Source organism: Suillus paluster (assembly GCF_016628075.1).
Source record: "Suillus paluster strain FC165 chromosome Unknown EDB91scaffold_11, whole genome shotgun sequence".
Taxonomy (NCBI): domain Eukaryota; kingdom Fungi; phylum Basidiomycota; class Agaricomycetes; order Boletales; family Suillaceae; genus Suillus; species Suillus paluster.
Window position 1 is genome coordinate 749,802 of NW_024537571.1, and position 16,528 is coordinate 766,329.

The window sequence follows — 16,528 nt, forward strand, 5'->3', positions numbered from 1 at the left end:
GTTCACTTTCAGCAGGTTTGAACTTATTATGGACACGTTACACTTGTCGTCGGAGAAATAAAACCGGCCTCGAGGAGCCTCGAGGACGGATCCACAACCGATCATATCATGGATTGTGTGGCTACTTATTATTCCTTAAATTGTTATCGTTGCATGTCTCTCCTGCTGATCACGCTGAAGCACTCGACATTTCCTGCATCTTAAATATCGCGTAGCACACCATCTCGTTGAGACGTGCCGACCATCTATCTTATATCGTCCTCGATCAGCGATGTCTGATAACGATGAATCGTTCATACCTTCCCCGCCCTCCGACTTCTATGATACGGAGGCAGAAGAGTCGCCTCCCCTGCCAGTGAGAGTGCGTGTGCGGCATGAGCCAGAGGCAGATGCCCAAGTACCGCTTCGTGCAGTGCGCTATTCATCTCGCAAGAAGCGATGGGCTCAGACTTCTAACTGCGCCAAAGGCGTAAGGGAGCCCCTACCGTCTTCCATCCGCCTCGTGACATGGAACCTCGACTTCCAAAGTTCCGAGAAGAAGAAGCGGCTCCTTGCTGCCCTCTCCTACATACAGCACCGCGTTCTCCGCTGCGGGACCACCAGCGAACGACCTGAACCATGCTGCATCCTTTTGCAGGAGGTACACGCGTCAGTTTTCACGCAGATCCTCAATGCCGAGTGGGTGCGACGGTGTTTCATAGTTGTTCCCACTGGCCCGGACAAGTGGCCAGAGCAAGCATTCTATGGAAATGTCACGCTAGTCTCCCGCACAATTCCCGTGGTCAATGCCTCCACCATCACATTCAGCAACTCTGAGATGTATCGCAATGCCATATTCGTTGATATTAAATTGAGCATCCCAGCTCACGAGGACGAACCTCGCCTATCAGCAGGCATCGTGACCCTGCGCGTTGCAAACACGCATCTCGAATCCTTACCAAGCGGGGCCAAGGCACGCCCCAGGCAATTAAAACTCGTCGGAAACGCATTGCATGCGAGAGGACTCCTCGGGGGCATTGTTGCAGGGGATATGAATGCTATCGTGCCCACTGACGAGACGATCACGGAGGACGCCGGGCTTTACGATGCATGGGAGGGAGGTGATGACGACGAAGATGGTTTTACCTGGGGATACCAGCCTCTGGAGGAGTATGCGCCTGGCCGGTTAGACAAGGTGCTCTCTACCAGACAAGAGGGCTTCATTGTGGAAGAGCCAGAGAGAATAGGGATGGGTGAAGCGATTGGGAACGGCAAATGGGTGAGCGACCATTATGGGTTGGTGACACGCGTGCGCATCGTGCGGGAAGATTAACAAGATAATGAAGGACCAGCTGGTGAGAAATGACGGGGTGCAGTACTTATCATGACCACAACACTGACGCACTACTCAGGAACTGCGGAACGACGAATCAGATGGTAACTGACGTATTTTTACGTGAGTAGCAGTGTTCCGAACAACGATTCAACGAACGCCGAATGTTGTCAATGCACAAAAAAACGAAAATTCAAAGTTATGATGGTGTTGCCCGACAGAAATCAATGGAGGCCTTGGGTTCAGGAAGAGTTTCGCAAGTGTAGGCTACGTAGGCTAGGCTAGTTAACGTTCAATATATGCTACTATTATATTGTACCAGTGGGGTTGGCGTGGCGTGTTTGGAAGGATGATGTAAATAAACAGAGTCGGGCAAATAAATACGAATACTAACAACTTTTTTCCACGCAGTTCAACTCTCTTTCCCCCCGCGTAGTTAGTAACCGTGTGCATCAACGACAAGCTCACAATGAAGACTTCTGTTACCTCCCTCGTATTCTTCATTGCTGGTGCTCTCGCCCAGTTCACAATCAACACTCCGTAAGTCATTTCACTCGTGTTCACCTTGGGCTGTCCAAAGTCTTATTGCTTTTTTGGAACAGTTCCAATGTTGTTGAGTGCGAGCCCACTCTCATCTCGTGGTCGGGTGGAACTGGTGAGTTATTCAAATATGCATTTTCCACGCTCTTTCATGTCTGACCGTGATCTAGCTCCTTATTTCTTGGTCAGTGTCTTCCCATTAACATGGTTTGTTGTCAGCCATTGATTCGCGGTGATTTTTCCCCCTCTTACACAGAGGTAATAACTTTGTTCCATGTGTGTCTACTATCTTACTTAATGCCACTTTTCAGTATCCTGCCAGGCGCGACTCCCAATGGCGCTGCTCTTGAGAACTTGGGACAGCAAAACAGCACCTCAGTGACATGGACCTGTAACATTGCCACCGGGACGTCTCTTGGTCTCACCCTTCGCGACAGCGCTGGTTTAGTCGCCCAAACTGCACCTTTCACTGTGAACCCTGGATGTGCGTGTTTCAGTTGACCTTGTTGATCGGTTGCTTCGGGCTTAACCTTGGCATAGCTTCAACTTCATGCCTTAACACCACGTCGCGTACGTATCTTATTGTGTATAATTTAACAATTCGCCGCTGATGGTTCATTTCCCAGTTGCCCCTGGCCCGACCGTTGCAACTAGTGCTACTACTCCAGCCGGTACTACCGCGGCCGGTGCTACCACCACTTCTCATACCACGACCACCAGGTAAGTTGATCTTGTTGTCAAGTTGTAACGTGACCTGACATCACATCCCTTCCGCAGTACTGCCAGCGGTGGTTCTACGTCCACTGCCGCTTCACCTTCGACGAGTTCCGGTGCTGCCTCTGCCAACGTCATCCGCGTTGGCGCTGCTGGTGTCGTCGGTGTTGCTGTTGCTGCCCTTCTTTTCTAGATCCCCTCTGAACTCAAAAGACGGATACCAGTCGATGGACTTCCAGAGACATTCATGGCTTTTTTTTTTTTGCTAATCATTTCACCTGCGACATCTACATCGTACATTAAGCTGTCTTCTTTTAGGAGTATTTGGAGTTTACTCACTGACGTTTATATTCCCTCGTGCGACCGTTGGGCTTACGTGCCTATTGCTCTTATATCTTTTGATTGAATGATGCCTTCTCATTCATTCGCTCGTTTTTGTTCCTTGAGACATTCCTGCCTCTTCGGATACGCGTTGCTGTTGTAGTGCAGTGTTTCGTACGATCCGAATGATTTATCTCTGCTATATCTTGGCGTTTGCTGCATCATCATTACAAGTGTCGTTTCACTCGCTCTGAGACCAGTCTGATACTGTGGAGCAGTGACTCAGACTCGCTCCTGCTCGAGCTCAACTGCTGTTGGAAGCTTAAATGAACATGCTTAAATGCATCAGTTTTATCTTGACTAAAACGGTACTACGACTCCGGAAGAGTCCGGACGGGCCGACTGCTTCGGCAAAAACCTCGCCAAATATTGGATATACCTGGAATACCAACAGCCCTCCGGGAACCCCTGGACCCGCTGTTTCGTGATCTCTTCCTCCTGTTTCGTCCTAGTTTAGACAGCACGCCTCTTTACCAGCGTTTGGAATATTTGTCATACGTAATACTAACAAGCTTAGGGCCATCCAACGTTCTTTTTTTTTATCATATGATCACCGTCACTGGCACGATCGCAAGATGCGCGTTTAACTTCTGCATGAGCAGTACAATCTAGAAAAAGGCTTGCGAAGATCTCATTTTGAACAATCTTTCCCTGGCTTCTTCAAAAGCTTAAATACAATGCACTCAAGCGCACACCAAGCTGTGCATGTGTGCACTTGCACTTACTTATCGCCTGAGTCGTCCACATAACATCACGTTTTTCTCATTCATCACCCCAGCTTCGAAGGTAGTATCATGTCACGTTCTTAACTTCTCGGTGTTGAGCAGCTCTCCATTCTGTCTCAGACATACAAAGTAAGTATCTGCTATATATCCACTTCTTTCACGCCTGCATGATCTCGAGGACAGCGAAGCTAGCACATCCGAGTCCTCCCCTAAGTCTCTACTACTAACTCACGCGTCGGTCCCATCAACCATACTGCACCGATGTGAAAGCAGAAACACGATTCACTGCCACACTAGTTCAACTTGGATTGCATGCAAAGAGGTTCTACCACATCGGTGAGTCGTGTGGTTAAATGCAGGACTCAAACTAGTCATACTCACACATACTGGCTTCGTAGGGCATTTTGCGCAGTCTTTTTGAAACGCGCACGCGTAAGGACAATTTTTTTGCAATGGCAGGATCGCTGGCAGCTACAGATATCGATGTTGTCAAGGCAGCAACAACGGCAATGTCAAAGCAGAGACGCATTGTTTGTGAGGATCTGATGTGGGATGAACTAAATCTGAAGGGGACAATAGAAGACGGCTTGCTTATATTGTTCTTCATTGCGATGTAGGAAGAACCTATCTACCTGAAATTCCCTTGCGACCAGATGATATCTGCGATATCAGTAGATTGCTACCTAAGATTGTACGTATCTGGTGAAATTTGCATTAGAATGTGGGCTAATCCTTATGAACGTGCACATTGTAGTGCGTGAAGACGGTGAAGGAATCCACGGTGTTTTCGAGGAAGCATCGAAGTCACGAATTTGTCGACCCTTGCCGTGTTCGAGGTGGAAATATGATCCACGGTCCTCTGTTTCCCCGCGCCGACCTGTCGCTACTTAGTGGAAGGGCAGAGCCTAAACATGTGTTTTTTCTTACATCTGCTGAGTTCGACTGCCATACCAAGTAGCACGTGAAAATCCTTAAGATCGGTGACATCTCTAATTCTGTCTATAGTGAACCTGCATATTTCGTGCACAGCGAGAGTGGTCATCGTACCGACGAAGATGAACCGGTCATCTCTGAGGATGACTATGCCCCATCACGTTCTGCATCTGTTGCACCATCACGATCTCATTCTGTTGCGCCGTCACGCTCTTCAACGGTCAACCTGCGAAACTAACTACTTACGAATCTATATAAGCTGCTAAGAGTACTTGAATGATTGCATCTCTAGGAATGGTCGCATTTTGACGATTACACACATGAGTATGGAAGTTGGTGTCCTTTGGTATCATGTCTCGCTGCATAGAGTTCCAGTAGTAGGTTAGCAAGCAAACTTCACGGTCGAGCTTGTAGCTGATCGTACGATATTGCGCCCTTCGGTAGGGTGTAACCATGTATTCTGGATACAATATGAGCAGCTACATTTCCGCCACCCTGGAACTTCCTTTCGGTTAAATATTTCAAAGGTGCTAGTGTGCAGGGGTGAGCCGAAATGTGAACAGGGGGATAGGGTACTTGATATAGGCGAACGCAACACGAACGACCTCGTAACAATTGTTCGTCGGGGCAAATGCAGAAACGCTTCTCGACCGCGAGACCACCCCGGATGTGGAATGGACACGGCTCAGAGAATATGTTGCCCTGTATGATCGGTCGGGTGTTGGGAGTGGTCGCCTGAGATGTCGGCCTCTGCCTATGAGAACATCTGCGTGGATGGTCACCTTGCGCTGCGTGGCAATGGAGACGTAAAAAAAAAACAGACGCGTCGAATGCGATGTTCTTGAACATACAGAGCCGCTGAGCCATGGGCTGCAAGAGATCTATTGTTTCTGTAACTATCTAGCGTTGTAGCATGCTCTATTCGGCAAAGTACTCACATCGCATCAGCGACGTGTATACATTTATACCGATTTTGTGCGGGGATCAGACGCCAAATTACACAGAGACGAGTAAAACATACGCTGCAGAATATTGTTGAGCTTATTGACACGCGACGAGACACTCAGGTCAATGCTCTTATCGCCGAAATCAACAATAATACCACCAAGAACCGAAGGGTTGACCTGAAACGTATCAGAAGCCGCTTGAAAGGATCACAAATTCGAAGTACCTTATTTGTGATCTTCAGTGACTTTGCCTGTTGAGCTGCCTGAGACTGCTCGAGGATGGTCTCCAGCCAGGAGGAAACATCCTTAAGCAGCGGAGCAGCAGACGTGACAACCACCTCCAATTCTCCCTTATATTTTGAAACCAACTCGTTGAAACTCTCGATCGCACCTTGCGTCTCTCCACGTCTACCATTATCCGAAAGGACAGCAAACATATTTTTGGTTATCTCGGAGACAGGACTCCTTCGGACTGCAGCTTTCTGAACGAGCATATACGGCAACAAGACCCGAAGAGCGATCTTTGGCAGATAGTGTCGGGTTGTTAATGAATGCTTTGAAGTCAGGTACTTCGTTAATGACATTAGAGATGGTGTTCAGGTCCAATGTGAGGGTCTGCGGTGATTTCGCGAGAGCAGTCGAATATACGGCATTGGATGCGATGGAAGAAGCTACTCCGTCCAAGAATCAGGGAGGCGATTGCTGGACGGAGCGACGACCACAACATAACTTATAAGTTAATAGTAGTAGGCAATGATACTTAACGCCGCGATAGTGATAGTTCGGGCGTTGCCGCGAACTTCTGTTTTTGAACTAAGGGCCAATATCATATGCACAGCTCGAGAAAAATCATGGAATCTTTCTGCACTACCTATAAAAATGTGTGGTAGAGCAACACCGAATTCAAAGAATCATCTGAAGCGTTTAGTGGCGAGTTTGGTGGGGAGTTGTAAAACTGCTGACTGGACCAGTTGCCGTCGCTACTGTTGATTATCAATATGTTGGATGGGGACAAGATAGTCTCCTGTAGTCAGACCTTGAAATAAGGAAGATAGTCGTCTCATCTTTTATGGGGACAAGAAGGCACAGAGGGGCAGAAGCTGGCTATCGGGCTCCGAGGCCAGCGACTTGCAGCCTCGACCTCATGATCAGGAGTTGCTGCCAGTGCGGCCCGTGGTCACGTCATTAATATCGATAGGATACAGTTATTATTCAGTGTCCACCCAACTTTTTCGCGCCTGTTGATAAGTGAACACTGACTACCACGCACCACAGTTAGTCGATAAAAAAGTAAAAGTTCGCAAAGAATTTGAAATCCACTTGAGCCCACCGAGGCTCCTAGGGTAAGAAGCTTTTGAGAGAGCCGCAGCCGCCACGAAGCAAGCTTTGTAGTCGTCACACGGGGATATTGGGGGAAACGCTTACTAAGATCTAAACGTTGCTTCGTAAGCTTGGTCAGTCGACGATGTCTCATATCGCGGAACTTGCCTATCAGATGTGGTTCCTTCTGTTGCCAGTGGATAAGTTGTCAGTGCGGCACCGAGAGAATGAATCTAGATATGTAATTATTTTATTTAATAGGCCCAAACCTCGTGATAAACGATCGATAATGATCGATAATCACTAGTACTTTGTCTCAGACTGGGCCACAGTGTCTGGCTTGTCTGGGCCATTCATGTCTTCCGGAAAATTTGTGGTTGCGAGAGTGCGAGAGTCTAAAAGTTGGAGCGTATGTAATAAGCGCTAAGTTGGCGCAATTAGCATCATAGTGAGAATAAACACAAGAATACGCCCCGGGGGATGGGGTAAACTTTCAAGCGCACGAACAATTACGACTTCAAGTTGTCATCGATATCTCGATCTAACAAACATTTTACTGCACAGGGGTGCGTATTAATGATCGATTTTTGGGCCGCGGCCTACTCGCCGAGGCCCTTCGCTCTCGCCACGTCTTTCCTTCTGGCAGAAATGTACCAAACTGCGAAATTTCATCTCTATTTTCCCCAAGTACGATCATGGCCAAGCCTTCGAGTTGGCTTCAAAGGTACGGGAACCTTGCGGTTGATCGGAAGCTCAAAAGTGAGTGACATGTCATGGCAAGTGTGCCAGAACACCTATACCTTATAACTTTTTGCCACACCGCAAATGAGACCCAATCACCTTCTCGTCCCCCCTCAATTGCCCATTAACTTAACGTCTTCACCCTTCCATCTGATGGCAGTCCCGGAATGGACGATTCCTGACTTCATTCATCAAGAGCCGTGGTGGAAGAATCGTGGTACGAACTTGGTCAAGCGCGTCGAACAAATAATGTGCTTGACAATGTCGGCGAGCAGGCCTCCTGGTTCTAAATATCTGTTTGATATTACCACTACTATCATCAGCACTGAACGGTCTTGATTCGTCAGTTACTAAATGGTCGGTCGTGAGCATTCACTATCGTGGATGGTCGGTTCACCTTCCCTTAGGTCTGCAGATTTTGCCCGGATGGCAAGAATACTTTCATACTCCGCAGGGGAAAACCTTGGGTAGGCAGTCCTGCATTTCCTGTAACACTCTATTCATGATTACTAGGCCTCATAAATTCTGCCCAAGGCATTGGCGCCCTCAGCGTAAGCTGTAGCAGTGCATTGAAATGACTTCCAGCTCATATTGGCTTCAGGGAATTCCATTTTCTCCCTTATGTGTCTGACTTGCTAGGACGACGAGCAACTGTGTTCATCGGGGCGACCATCATGCTAGCTGGTGTCCTCACGCAAGCCTTATCGACCACCGTGCAAATGTTCATTGGTGCTCGTGTGCTCAGTAAGACGCCCATTCAAGGAATCATTCGGATGCTCATTTCCTTTTTGTAGTTGGCTTAGGCTTAGCTTTCTCCATCAACGCTGCTCCGTTGCTCATCAGCGAAGTTAGCTATCCAACGCATGTGTGTCAAATCACCTCGTCCTTCGTTCGTTGCTTCTAATCCCAGTTAAGCGCGGGAAATTGACTTCTCTATACAATTCAATGTGGTATTTTGGCAGCATTATCTGTATGTGACAATCAGCATCACAGATTTGGTTTCTCACATGTATTGCAGCGGCTTGGATCTGCGTTGGCGCTTATAATCAAGCGGGGGCATCGGAATGGTCATGGAGAGTCCCTGTACTCTTCCAAGCTGTTGTTCCTGTCATTCAAATGGTGTTAATATGGTCGGAACTCTTGGCTCGTGACTTGCTCAATTTGATTTAGTATCCTTCATCGCGTTTAGGTTCATTCCGGAAAGTCCTCGATTTCTAGTGGCTAAAGGTTTGGTGAGTTTTCATGAGGAAATTTTCCCGTAGATCAATTTTAAGCATTTCTGTTCTTGTTTCTCACAGGAATCGCAAGCTGCGCATATCCTCGCTCACTATCATGCGGATGGGGGAGACGAACATGACCACCTAGTAGCCTTCGAGATGGCCCAAATCCGACATGCTTTAAACCTTGAACGAGAGATTACTTTCAAATCATCCTACCTGACGTGCTTTGCAACTCCAGGCAATAGACGGCGCATGTTTATCATTATATCGATTGCAATATTCTCACAATGGAGGTTTGGCTACCTTGTTCTAGTCCATCACAGGAGTTGATGTTCCTTCCAGCGGCAATGGTCTAGTCTCCGCTTATATTAACATTGTCTTGGAGGGGGTGTACGTTCTCAAGGTCGTCGCGGTAGTATATGAGCTAAAGGTTCAACAGCGGCATAACCACGACTCGGACAAAAGCACTCATTAACGGCGGTCTGCAGGTTCATCCATGGCTTCTCAGAAGCTGGAATGTACACTGATCCTGTTTGTATAGCTTTTCAATTTCAGCAGTGCTCTATTGGGCACAATGCTCGTGGACAAGTTAGGCAGAAGGAAACTTTTCCTGATTTCAAACATTGGCATGCTGATCGGTCAGTACTATTATATGGTGTTGATCAAAGGTTTCGCTTAATATATTATCTGATCAGTCTTCTCTATGTGGACAGTTACCACCGCTCTTTTCACCCAGTCCGGAAATATTGCAGCTGCGAGCGGCAAGTTCGAAACCTTGTTATATGCACGTGTGGTTGATAAGCTCGCACAGCTACTGTGTCGCTCATTTTTATGTTCTTCTTCTTCTATGACTTCGCGTATACGCCGATGCTTGTATCGTATACGCTCGAGATCTTGCCTTACAATATTCGTGCCAAGGGGCTTGCAATTATGGTTGCACCTTTTGTGTTTTGTCTCTGAACACTGTCTAACGTCCTGCACAGAACTTTTCGGCCTATCTTACCAACGCTTTAACGTGTTCGTCAATCCGTGGGCGCTCGACTCCATGGGTTGGAAATACGTGAGTCGCTCGAACTTGCTCAAGTTATTGATCGTTAAATATCTCGCAAAGTACCTTGTTTACTGTGGATGGCTCGCCCTGGAGCTATTGTTTGTGATGGTATTCATTGTCGAGACGAGAGGTGACTTCATTGCTTTTACCTTGTCGAACGGCTCTGGACTCTTTTTCAGGTCGTACTCTTGAAGAAACTGCCGCTTTATTTGACGGCGTAAAACTCCCTCGGCATGTCACAGAACGAAGGGGTGAAGCTGCTGTGGATTTGTCCAGTATATCACCATACCTTAGATCACCCCGTCTAGAGAAAGACGGCCCAGACAACTATTTGGAACTTCAGGGACGCAGTGGAGTCCGGAGTAGTGTTCTAGGATCACATTCGCGTCTCGAATCACAGTCAGAAGAATCTGCTATTGCATTTAGATAAACGAGGAACCACCATCACGATACTGTATTTCACTGCGCAATTTACGATTCTGGGAGTCACTTGAACCGTCCCAGTCAACCAAAACAATGTCATTGATGCCATACGGTTTCTGAGAACCGCACTGTCCCCGCAGTATCCTGGAACATCGATTGACTTATATTGGCTATTGATGTTTTCCAGTTTTGATCCAGATCTCAACACCATCTTCCGAAGAAGGAAACGCTCCCCAACCGTCATGGTCAATTGGAACGGTTCGGTTGCCATCAAACAAGCTGCGGAACGTTGTTCCATGATGCTAAAGAATACGAGAAATTAGTTATAGCTATAATTCCACATGAAGACTTACCGAGCCAACGTTCATTCTAACTTTGGACGTAGATAGATCCAGCCTTGAGGAAATGGTTTAGCAGACGAGTCTATCCAAAAGACATGAAGGTTCTCACTTCGGGTCATTACTGAGCACGACTGCACATCCAGCATGATTGGAATCGCCCATGCGCACGAATCCAATGCAGTTTCTGTGCTCGAAGTAATCTACCATAGGCCCATATGCGAACGACTTCCGCGCAAGCAGTAACTGTTTCAGAGTTCGGGAGGTGCCCTCGTCAAAGCACTCGTCATTGGGATACAGGTCACCATAGAAAACACATCTGCCAAGACGCTCGTGTTAGGGTCGACGTTGTGCGAAATGACACATACGGATATCCGTGACATCGCAATAGGATGAGAGCGTATGCTTGAGCTTTGAAGTTGGTGTCCACCTAATCGAAGTTACTTACTCGGAAGCTACGGAGAAGTGTCATACCGCTTACCCAGCTCTCCAGAGACTGGCCGACTTGCTGATACAATTATTGGCCAAATGATGTGCGATCATGCAAACATTTGCTTACCGTGCTATCGGCAGAAATAGTCACTCGTGGAACAATAAATATCCAGTTCCAGCACTCACTCGTGATTGTCAACAAAAGTAACAGCATCTCCTGGCCTTAACTTCACCAGAGAACCGTCTAGAATGGTCCTCAAGTCGTATGAAGCACCTGCTTTGCTTGCTCTGAAAAAGTTCTCATGTAGTGGAACGTCAAAAAAGGAGGTCTGTCGCCATTAAGCCACGAGTCAGTGGTATCATGGAGGTGCACACCTGGCCACGGAAAGCCCGAACATATGGGATTAGAAGGTGCAAGCTGCTCTCATTCAGGGGCCTGTAATCCACGGATTCAAGGACGAACCTACTTCGCTGACCAGTACTCCGACACCGCAAATAACTGCTTCCTGCCATGGTGGTTTCGACTTCTTTGAATCTTCAATAGTAAAGCGGCTTTGTTACCACATGGATTGAATGAAGACAAGATTCCGCTTACAAACTCAAGAAGGAATCTGCGGTCCATGTGTTTAATAGCATCCAGTCTAAATCCGCAGGCACCTGTGGTCTAAAGCGATCTTAATAAACCGCTTGAGAAATGATGGAGACAAGACATACGTCAAGGATCCACGAGGCCCACGAAAATAGGTCGTTTTGCACTTCAGGGTGACGGTGATCAATCTACGATTACCAGGTAGATGATTAGTTGAGCGCTTCAATGAACCGGACCGACGAACATCAATTCCAAGGAGATAATCATAGTTCCCATTCTCATTGTCTACCCATTTTGACCAGCCTTTGTGCCTTTCTGATGAAATGCGGAATACACCTTTGGTTTGCGCGAGCTCATCCCAGTCCAACCCTTAGGTAATTTCAGTTATAAAAGCGAAAAGAGTGCCAACACGGACTGACCCGTAAAATGATTGAAATTCCACTGCATGCTACTATACTGGTTTGTATATTGAGCTCTAGCCGATGAAATCTTAGTGTGCTGAATTTACCTTCCCAAGCCGTCCAGCAAAATCAAAGGCAGTCCAGCCCTATGCGTGATATTGATGAGGTCTCAAAAACAGGCAAGGAGAATCACACCTTGACTGGTCTCTCGTTCTCAATATCCTTCAGCCGGTTTAATGGATCGACGCGTACAGCAGGAAAGGTTTCTTGTCTGTCTGCACCGAGTTTGTGCTTACCGTGCACGACTGAGTGTGAGCGCAGACTCTGAGGTATACTCAACACCCTTACATTGAGAACCGCATCAATGATGACGTTCATATCGCATTGCCTTGCAGCATCACAAGCTCTCAGAAGTTCTTCCTTTGTTCCCCACCTTGTTGTAACGGAGCCTTTCTGGTCGAATTCGCCAAGATCCCACTACACAAATGTCTGTATAGAGGAGTGTTGAAACAAGAGTTACGAGACACCGTACCAAATCATAAGCATCATATCCACGACCCGTCTATAGCAATCATAGCAAGACACGATTGGGTTGTGAATATATCATCAGAGCCACTGACTCTCACCGGTTCCATTGCTTTGTTTGGCGGAGGGAGCCAGATCTGCGTAAACCCCAGTGCGGCCAACTGCGGGGCTTCTTTCGCAAGATGTTCCCACCAGCTCATGTCTGGGTGCCGGGCATCCCAGGTGAAAAATTGTACCTTGAAGGACCCAGTTTGGATTTCAGCCTGCAATTTACCAACTGAAAACTCACCATCGTAGGATTCTGAGAGCTTCCATTAGGCCCAAGTTGCATTGTTGGGAGGGATGAGGGCACCCATTTGAGTAGGAAACAGTCTAACCAATACCTGAACTGGCGGTAGATGCTCGTCGAAAGGCGGATAAAGTACATAATATATGAGTCCATTGAACACGCTGGTCGGACGTCCCAACCTCAAGATTTGTACTTGTAACAAGTTTGGCACCGGCACCTTCCGAAGCCTATAAATTTCCTCGAAGCTGTGTAAGCTTGTTCTCTTCACCGTTTACCTGACCACCTTTCACCACTCATTCCAGGAAGCGTTCCGCTCACCGATGGGATGAGGAGACGTGTATATCTATCGCAGGATGGTCTATAGCAGTGCAGAGCCTCTTTAATCACTCTAATCACGAATATCCACGTTGAGAGGAGTTTCATGATGTGGCGACAATTTTTTTTTTTTTCTTCTTTCCGAGTCCTTTCTCCTCACCACAATATTATTTACACTTCAACCGTACAGATCGCCACATATATAAATGCATTTGATAACCTCATGAGCAGATGAGTACCAGCCGATCGAAGAAATCCATGTGCTTGTTCTGTAAGGGTGAAATATCATGAAAAGGACTAATTATTGTCGTCCTGAATAGGAGAAGAATATCATACATATGGCTTATATGTAGATGTACAATCAATGAAGGCTCTTGTTCGTGGGGATTATAGTATGTAGTGTATAAAAGCTAGCTTGATGGCAACGAGCGCACTGTTTTGCCTGTCACTTCTCACCGAGAAGAACCAAGTAGAAGCACAACATTCATCGATCACAGCAAAGACTTTAGCGATGCGGCCGCTCACCCACCCCGAGACAGATTTCATCCGCGAGTTTGGTTGAAACTTGGCCCTGAGCTTGATGGATGCAATCGTCGGGGGACATGCGCATCCTTTACCGGTGAGAGCTCGGTAGGGATGCCCAGGCCGGTTCCACCCTGCGGGGTGAAACCCGAAGTTTCAGCGAACCCATCGACTAGAGAAAGTTTAGTATAACGCACCTGATCCCACTGAAACATCGGAGGCTGTTGCTGCGCAGAAGGGAAGATGCCTACATTGAGCTTCCGCTTCTTCTTCTTGGGTGCAGGATCTTGCTCGTCTTCTGCGGTACTATCCGCAGCCGCAGCGGATTTTGATGCCTTTGGTTGTGAGGACTCGGTAGCTTTCTTCTGGTTCTTGGCTTCGGATTCAAGGGTGGCTTTCTTTGGTGCCTTCTCCTTTGGGGCGCCGGCGTTGACTTTCTTTGCTCGTGCACGCTTTGGTTTCTCTGCTGCAGGTTTTTCATCGGCACTGTCTTCCTGAGATGCCTTCCGTTTCCCCTTTGCTTTGGCAGAAGGTTCAACCAACTCAACAGAATCACTGTCAGCTGCCTTCGAGCGCTTGACTGGTTTTGCTTTCGGGCGCTTTTGGTTAGCCTCCTCCTCTGGTAACACAGGGATAATAGGAGATGTTCTCTTGCTCTGGAAATATTACGCGTTAAGACATGGCATAGGCGCATGAAAATTTTCTTTACCTTTGGAGCAGCGGATGGTTTGAGCGCAGCAGTTAGCTGAGCCTTCAAGTCTGATATCTCTTGCTCAAGCTTTTCCGCCGCCTTCTTCGCATCTTTAGCCTCATCCTCTGCCTGATTCCGACACGTTTGCTGCTCTTCGGCTTCGGTCTACAAATAATCAGTTTACTGAACTGACAAGTAGAGAAAATTTGACCTTCCAGTCACTAAGGACATCCTTAAGTTTAGTAACTCGACCTTTCTCTTTCTCGTATGCTTTCTCAAATCGTTCGGCGTCTGCTTTCGCTTCCCTTACTTGAACTTCCAATTCGACTTTCTTCTTGCGTAATACCTCCAGGTCCGCATCGTCGCCTTTTTTCAAACCCTGCCAATTGTCAAGTTGACGTTGCAACTTAGTAGCATTGTCCTTGTGTTCCTCAAGCTCCCGCTCGAGTTGAGTTACCCTCGCTTGTAGACCATCACGTTGCACGGTTATCCGAGATAGTTTGGAGACATTTGTAACAGTAGTCGCGTCTGCATCTGCTTGTGATTCCCGGAGTCGGCGCAGTTGATCCTACGACTATGTTAGACCACCGGTCACTGATAAGAATATTGACGCTGAATGAGCAGACCTCGACATCTTCGCGTTGCTTGTGAGCTGCTACAATTTCGTCCGACTTCAGCTTCAACTCAGATGAAAGCGTCGCGTGTCTTGCGCGTAGGTCGAGAATAGTCTTCTGGTACTGCTCATCGCGAGATTTAAACGAATGCTCCGTTTGAGCCGCTTGATAGTCGAGATCTGCCTGGAGGTCCTCTATTTGACTCTCTAGTTCTGCCTCCCTAGCCTGGAACATGGTGATCTTATAATCCCTTTGTATACGCGCAAGCCTCTCGCGCCGTGCAATTTCGCGCTCTTTGAGCACCGCAATTCGTTCGTCGTCCAAAGCACATGCCGTCCTGAGGTGAGCAATCCTATGGCACGCCTGCAAGGCATCGCAACCAGCGTGCCACTCCTTTTGCTCCGCTCGCCACTGTTGTTTTATGAAACTGACGGTGTCCTTGGCGCGAGTTTGTTCGATATCGCGTTCATCGTGTAGCTTCTTGATGGTGTGTTCCAGTGTCCGATTCTTCTGCACTAAGTTTTCTATGTGACCTTGCTGCGAGGCGACCATGGCTTCGTGCGGAGCAAAGGGAGCCGCGGTTCGCACCGGAGTTGGTGCTTTCTTTGAACTGGGCTGCGGCATCACCTTTGCTAATGCATGCATTAGATGGAAATGACACGTTTAGAGCACATCACTAACCAATGCTCGTGAACGAGTGTCAGTCTGTGTCCGTTGTGAGTATTATTATTAAAAGTTCGTTGATTGGAAGGGTCGATCTTGTTCGCGTTGTTGAGATGACGAGAAGGTACATCGTTACAGTATTAGGCAATTATGTACGTCATCAGATGAGTGTATAAACAACTTTGGTGTCGGTCACCGACGACGACGAACGGAAATTGCAGAGCAGCTGAGTGGGTTCTACCATTATAGTTACGATAATGGCACAACAATATCATCTGTACGAGATATTACCGTGAAGTTCGTCCGTGACTGTTAACCATGGCATCGATATTTATGATACCGATTCTACCAGCCCTCCCATCTCATCATCAAAGGACCTCCCCAAACCTATTACTTCCTTGTCCATGGCGAGATATTTAGGGGGTGTCGGAGAGCGAGTGAAGTGACCAAGATGTTTGAGAAACAGACTGATCATGACATCACAACAGGAAGATACGTGAGTTGGTCAATGGAGATCGAGTATTTCGAGAGCTCTCTTATGTCTGAGATTGGATGTCCTCAGTAGCATGTGGAATAACCGAGGCAGTACGTTCCGCTAGTGTACACTTTGCGGTCCATCTGCTCAACTGATTATACATATTGTCACTCTGTAACAGCATCATACGACGGCCACCTACGTTTCTTCGACTATTTCCAAAATCCCGACCTCGACACCTCCATGCATCAAGCACTCATAACTTTTGTCTGCGTCGCGTCTTCACAGCAGAATTCTAGAATATGACCTCACCGCGTGTCTTATATCTCCCACTGTCGTTTCCATAGATCTACACATCAGCCCTCTA

General features: G+C 47.5%; 8 protein-coding genes across 8 annotated transcripts; 4 read left to right on the forward strand and 4 right to left on the reverse strand.

Moving 5' to 3' along the window:
• The first annotated feature begins 52 nt into the window (after positions 1–52).
• On the forward strand, positions 53–1,718 carry EDB91DRAFT_1117144 (Endonuclease/exonuclease/phosphatase). Its single transcript, XM_041318010.1, has one exon. The coding sequence runs from the start codon at positions 272–274 to the stop codon at positions 1,310–1,312; it is 1,041 nt and encodes a 346-aa protein (XP_041180244.1). The 5' UTR covers positions 53–271; the 3' UTR covers positions 1,313–1,718.
• Position 1,719: 1 nt separating this feature from the next.
• EDB91DRAFT_1117147 (uncharacterized protein) lies at positions 1,720–2,830 on the forward strand. Its single transcript, XM_041318011.1, has 6 exons — positions 1,720–1,852; positions 1,915–1,967; positions 2,023–2,036; positions 2,162–2,422; positions 2,479–2,572; positions 2,630–2,830. Exons 1-4 carry the CDS (start codon positions 1,782–1,784, stop codon positions 2,351–2,353), a joined length of 330 nt encoding a protein of 109 aa, XP_041180245.1. The 5' UTR covers positions 1,720–1,781; the 3' UTR covers positions 2,354–2,422; positions 2,479–2,572; positions 2,630–2,830.
• A 1,294-nt stretch (positions 2,831–4,124) lies between these two features.
• On the forward strand, positions 4,125–4,936 carry EDB91DRAFT_1264952 (uncharacterized protein; the record flags this gene model as incomplete). Its single annotated transcript, XM_041324483.1, has 4 exons — positions 4,125–4,285; positions 4,348–4,363; positions 4,427–4,585; positions 4,631–4,936. The coding sequence occupies 4 exons, from the start codon at positions 4,125–4,127 to the stop codon at positions 4,841–4,843; spliced, it is 549 nt and encodes a 182-aa protein (XP_041180246.1). The 3' UTR covers positions 4,844–4,936.
• Positions 4,937–4,963: 27 nt separating this feature from the next.
• EDB91DRAFT_76372 (uncharacterized protein) lies at positions 4,964–5,652 on the reverse strand. The gene has a single exon (XM_041328320.1). It carries the CDS (start codon positions 5,470–5,472, stop codon positions 5,002–5,004), a length of 471 nt encoding a protein of 156 aa, XP_041180247.1. The 5' UTR covers positions 5,473–5,652; the 3' UTR covers positions 4,964–5,001.
• Positions 5,568–6,136, reverse strand: EDB91DRAFT_1245674 (ATP synthase delta subunit-domain-containing protein; the record flags this gene model as incomplete). The annotated part of the gene is made up of 2 exons (XM_041322580.1): positions 5,568–5,729; positions 5,777–6,136. The coding sequence occupies 2 exons, from the start codon at positions 6,134–6,136 to the stop codon at positions 5,568–5,570; spliced, it is 522 nt and encodes a 173-aa protein (XP_041180248.1).
• Positions 6,137–7,645: 1,509 nt separating this feature from the next.
• On the forward strand, positions 7,646–10,314 carry EDB91DRAFT_1235971 (uncharacterized protein; the record flags this gene model as incomplete). Its single annotated transcript, XM_041321390.1, has 18 exons — positions 7,646–7,652; positions 7,774–7,830; positions 7,889–7,959; positions 8,029–8,080; positions 8,127–8,164; positions 8,215–8,236; positions 8,262–8,357; positions 8,408–8,502; positions 8,607–8,743; positions 8,803–8,845; positions 8,912–9,126; positions 9,176–9,221; positions 9,375–9,471; positions 9,529–9,594; positions 9,645–9,766; positions 9,817–9,882; positions 9,945–10,014; positions 10,064–10,314. The coding sequence occupies 18 exons, from the start codon at positions 7,646–7,648 to the stop codon at positions 10,312–10,314; spliced, it is 1,551 nt and encodes a 516-aa protein (XP_041180249.1).
• EDB91DRAFT_76387 (glycoside hydrolase family 13 protein) lies at positions 10,277–13,074 on the reverse strand. The gene is made up of 19 exons (XM_041328321.1): positions 12,882–13,074; positions 12,694–12,828; positions 12,600–12,629; positions 12,416–12,544; positions 12,263–12,358; positions 12,175–12,213; positions 12,086–12,122; positions 11,911–12,035; positions 11,792–11,854; positions 11,673–11,741; positions 11,545–11,612; positions 11,453–11,495; positions 11,264–11,406; positions 11,205–11,208; positions 11,127–11,153; positions 11,014–11,075; positions 10,758–10,964; positions 10,661–10,703; positions 10,277–10,609 (listed from the first exon to the last, which is right to left on the reverse strand). Exons 1-19 carry the CDS (start codon positions 13,032–13,034, stop codon positions 10,478–10,480), a joined length of 1,605 nt encoding a protein of 534 aa, XP_041180250.1. The 5' UTR covers positions 13,035–13,074; the 3' UTR covers positions 10,277–10,477.
• A 390-nt stretch (positions 13,075–13,464) lies between these two features.
• EDB91DRAFT_1117197 (uncharacterized protein) lies at positions 13,465–15,805 on the reverse strand. The gene is made up of 6 exons (XM_041318012.1): positions 15,705–15,805; positions 15,036–15,655; positions 14,621–14,977; positions 14,428–14,574; positions 13,916–14,374; positions 13,465–13,852 (listed from the first exon to the last, which is right to left on the reverse strand). The coding sequence occupies exons 2-6, from the start codon at positions 15,645–15,647 to the stop codon at positions 13,739–13,741; spliced, it is 1,689 nt and encodes a 562-aa protein (XP_041180251.1). The 5' UTR covers positions 15,648–15,655; positions 15,705–15,805; the 3' UTR covers positions 13,465–13,738.
• Positions 15,806–16,528: the final 723 nt, after the last annotated feature.

Coding starts and splice junctions, on each gene's coding strand:
- EDB91DRAFT_1117144 (XM_041318010.1), top strand. CDS start 272: ATGTCTGATAACGATGAATCGTTCATACCTTCCCCGCCCTCCGACTTC.
- EDB91DRAFT_1117147 (XM_041318011.1), top strand. CDS start 1,782: ATGAAGACTTCTGTTACCTCCCTCGTATTCTTCATTGCTGGTGCTCTC. Junction 1,853..1,914: donor CAGTTCACAATCAACACTCC/GTAAGTCATTTC, acceptor TTTTTGGAACAG/TTCCAATGTTGTTGAGTGCG.
- EDB91DRAFT_76372 (XM_041328320.1), bottom strand. CDS start 5,472: ATGGCTCAGCGGCTCTGTATGTTCAAGAACATCGCATTCGACGCGTCT.
- EDB91DRAFT_76387 (XM_041328321.1), bottom strand. CDS start 13,034: ATGGACTCATATATTATGTACTTTATCCGCCTTTCGACGAGCATCTAC. Junction 11,742..11,791: donor GGGCCTCGTGGATCCTTGAC/GTATGTCTTGTC, acceptor AGATCGCTTTAG/ACCACAGGTGCCTGCGGATT. Junction 10,965..11,013: donor TTGCGATGTCACGGATATCC/GTATGTGTCATT, acceptor GCGTCTTGGCAG/ATGTGTTTTCTATGGTGACC.
- EDB91DRAFT_1117197 (XM_041318012.1), bottom strand. CDS start 15,647: ATGCCGCAGCCCAGTTCAAAGAAAGCACCAACTCCGGTGCGAACCGCG. Junction 14,575..14,620: donor ATGTCCTTAGTGACTGGAAG/GTCAAATTTTCT, acceptor GATTATTTGTAG/ACCGAAGCCGAAGAGCAGCA. Junction 14,375..14,427: donor AACCATCCGCTGCTCCAAAG/GTAAAGAAAATT, acceptor TAATATTTCCAG/AGCAAGAGAACATCTCCTAT.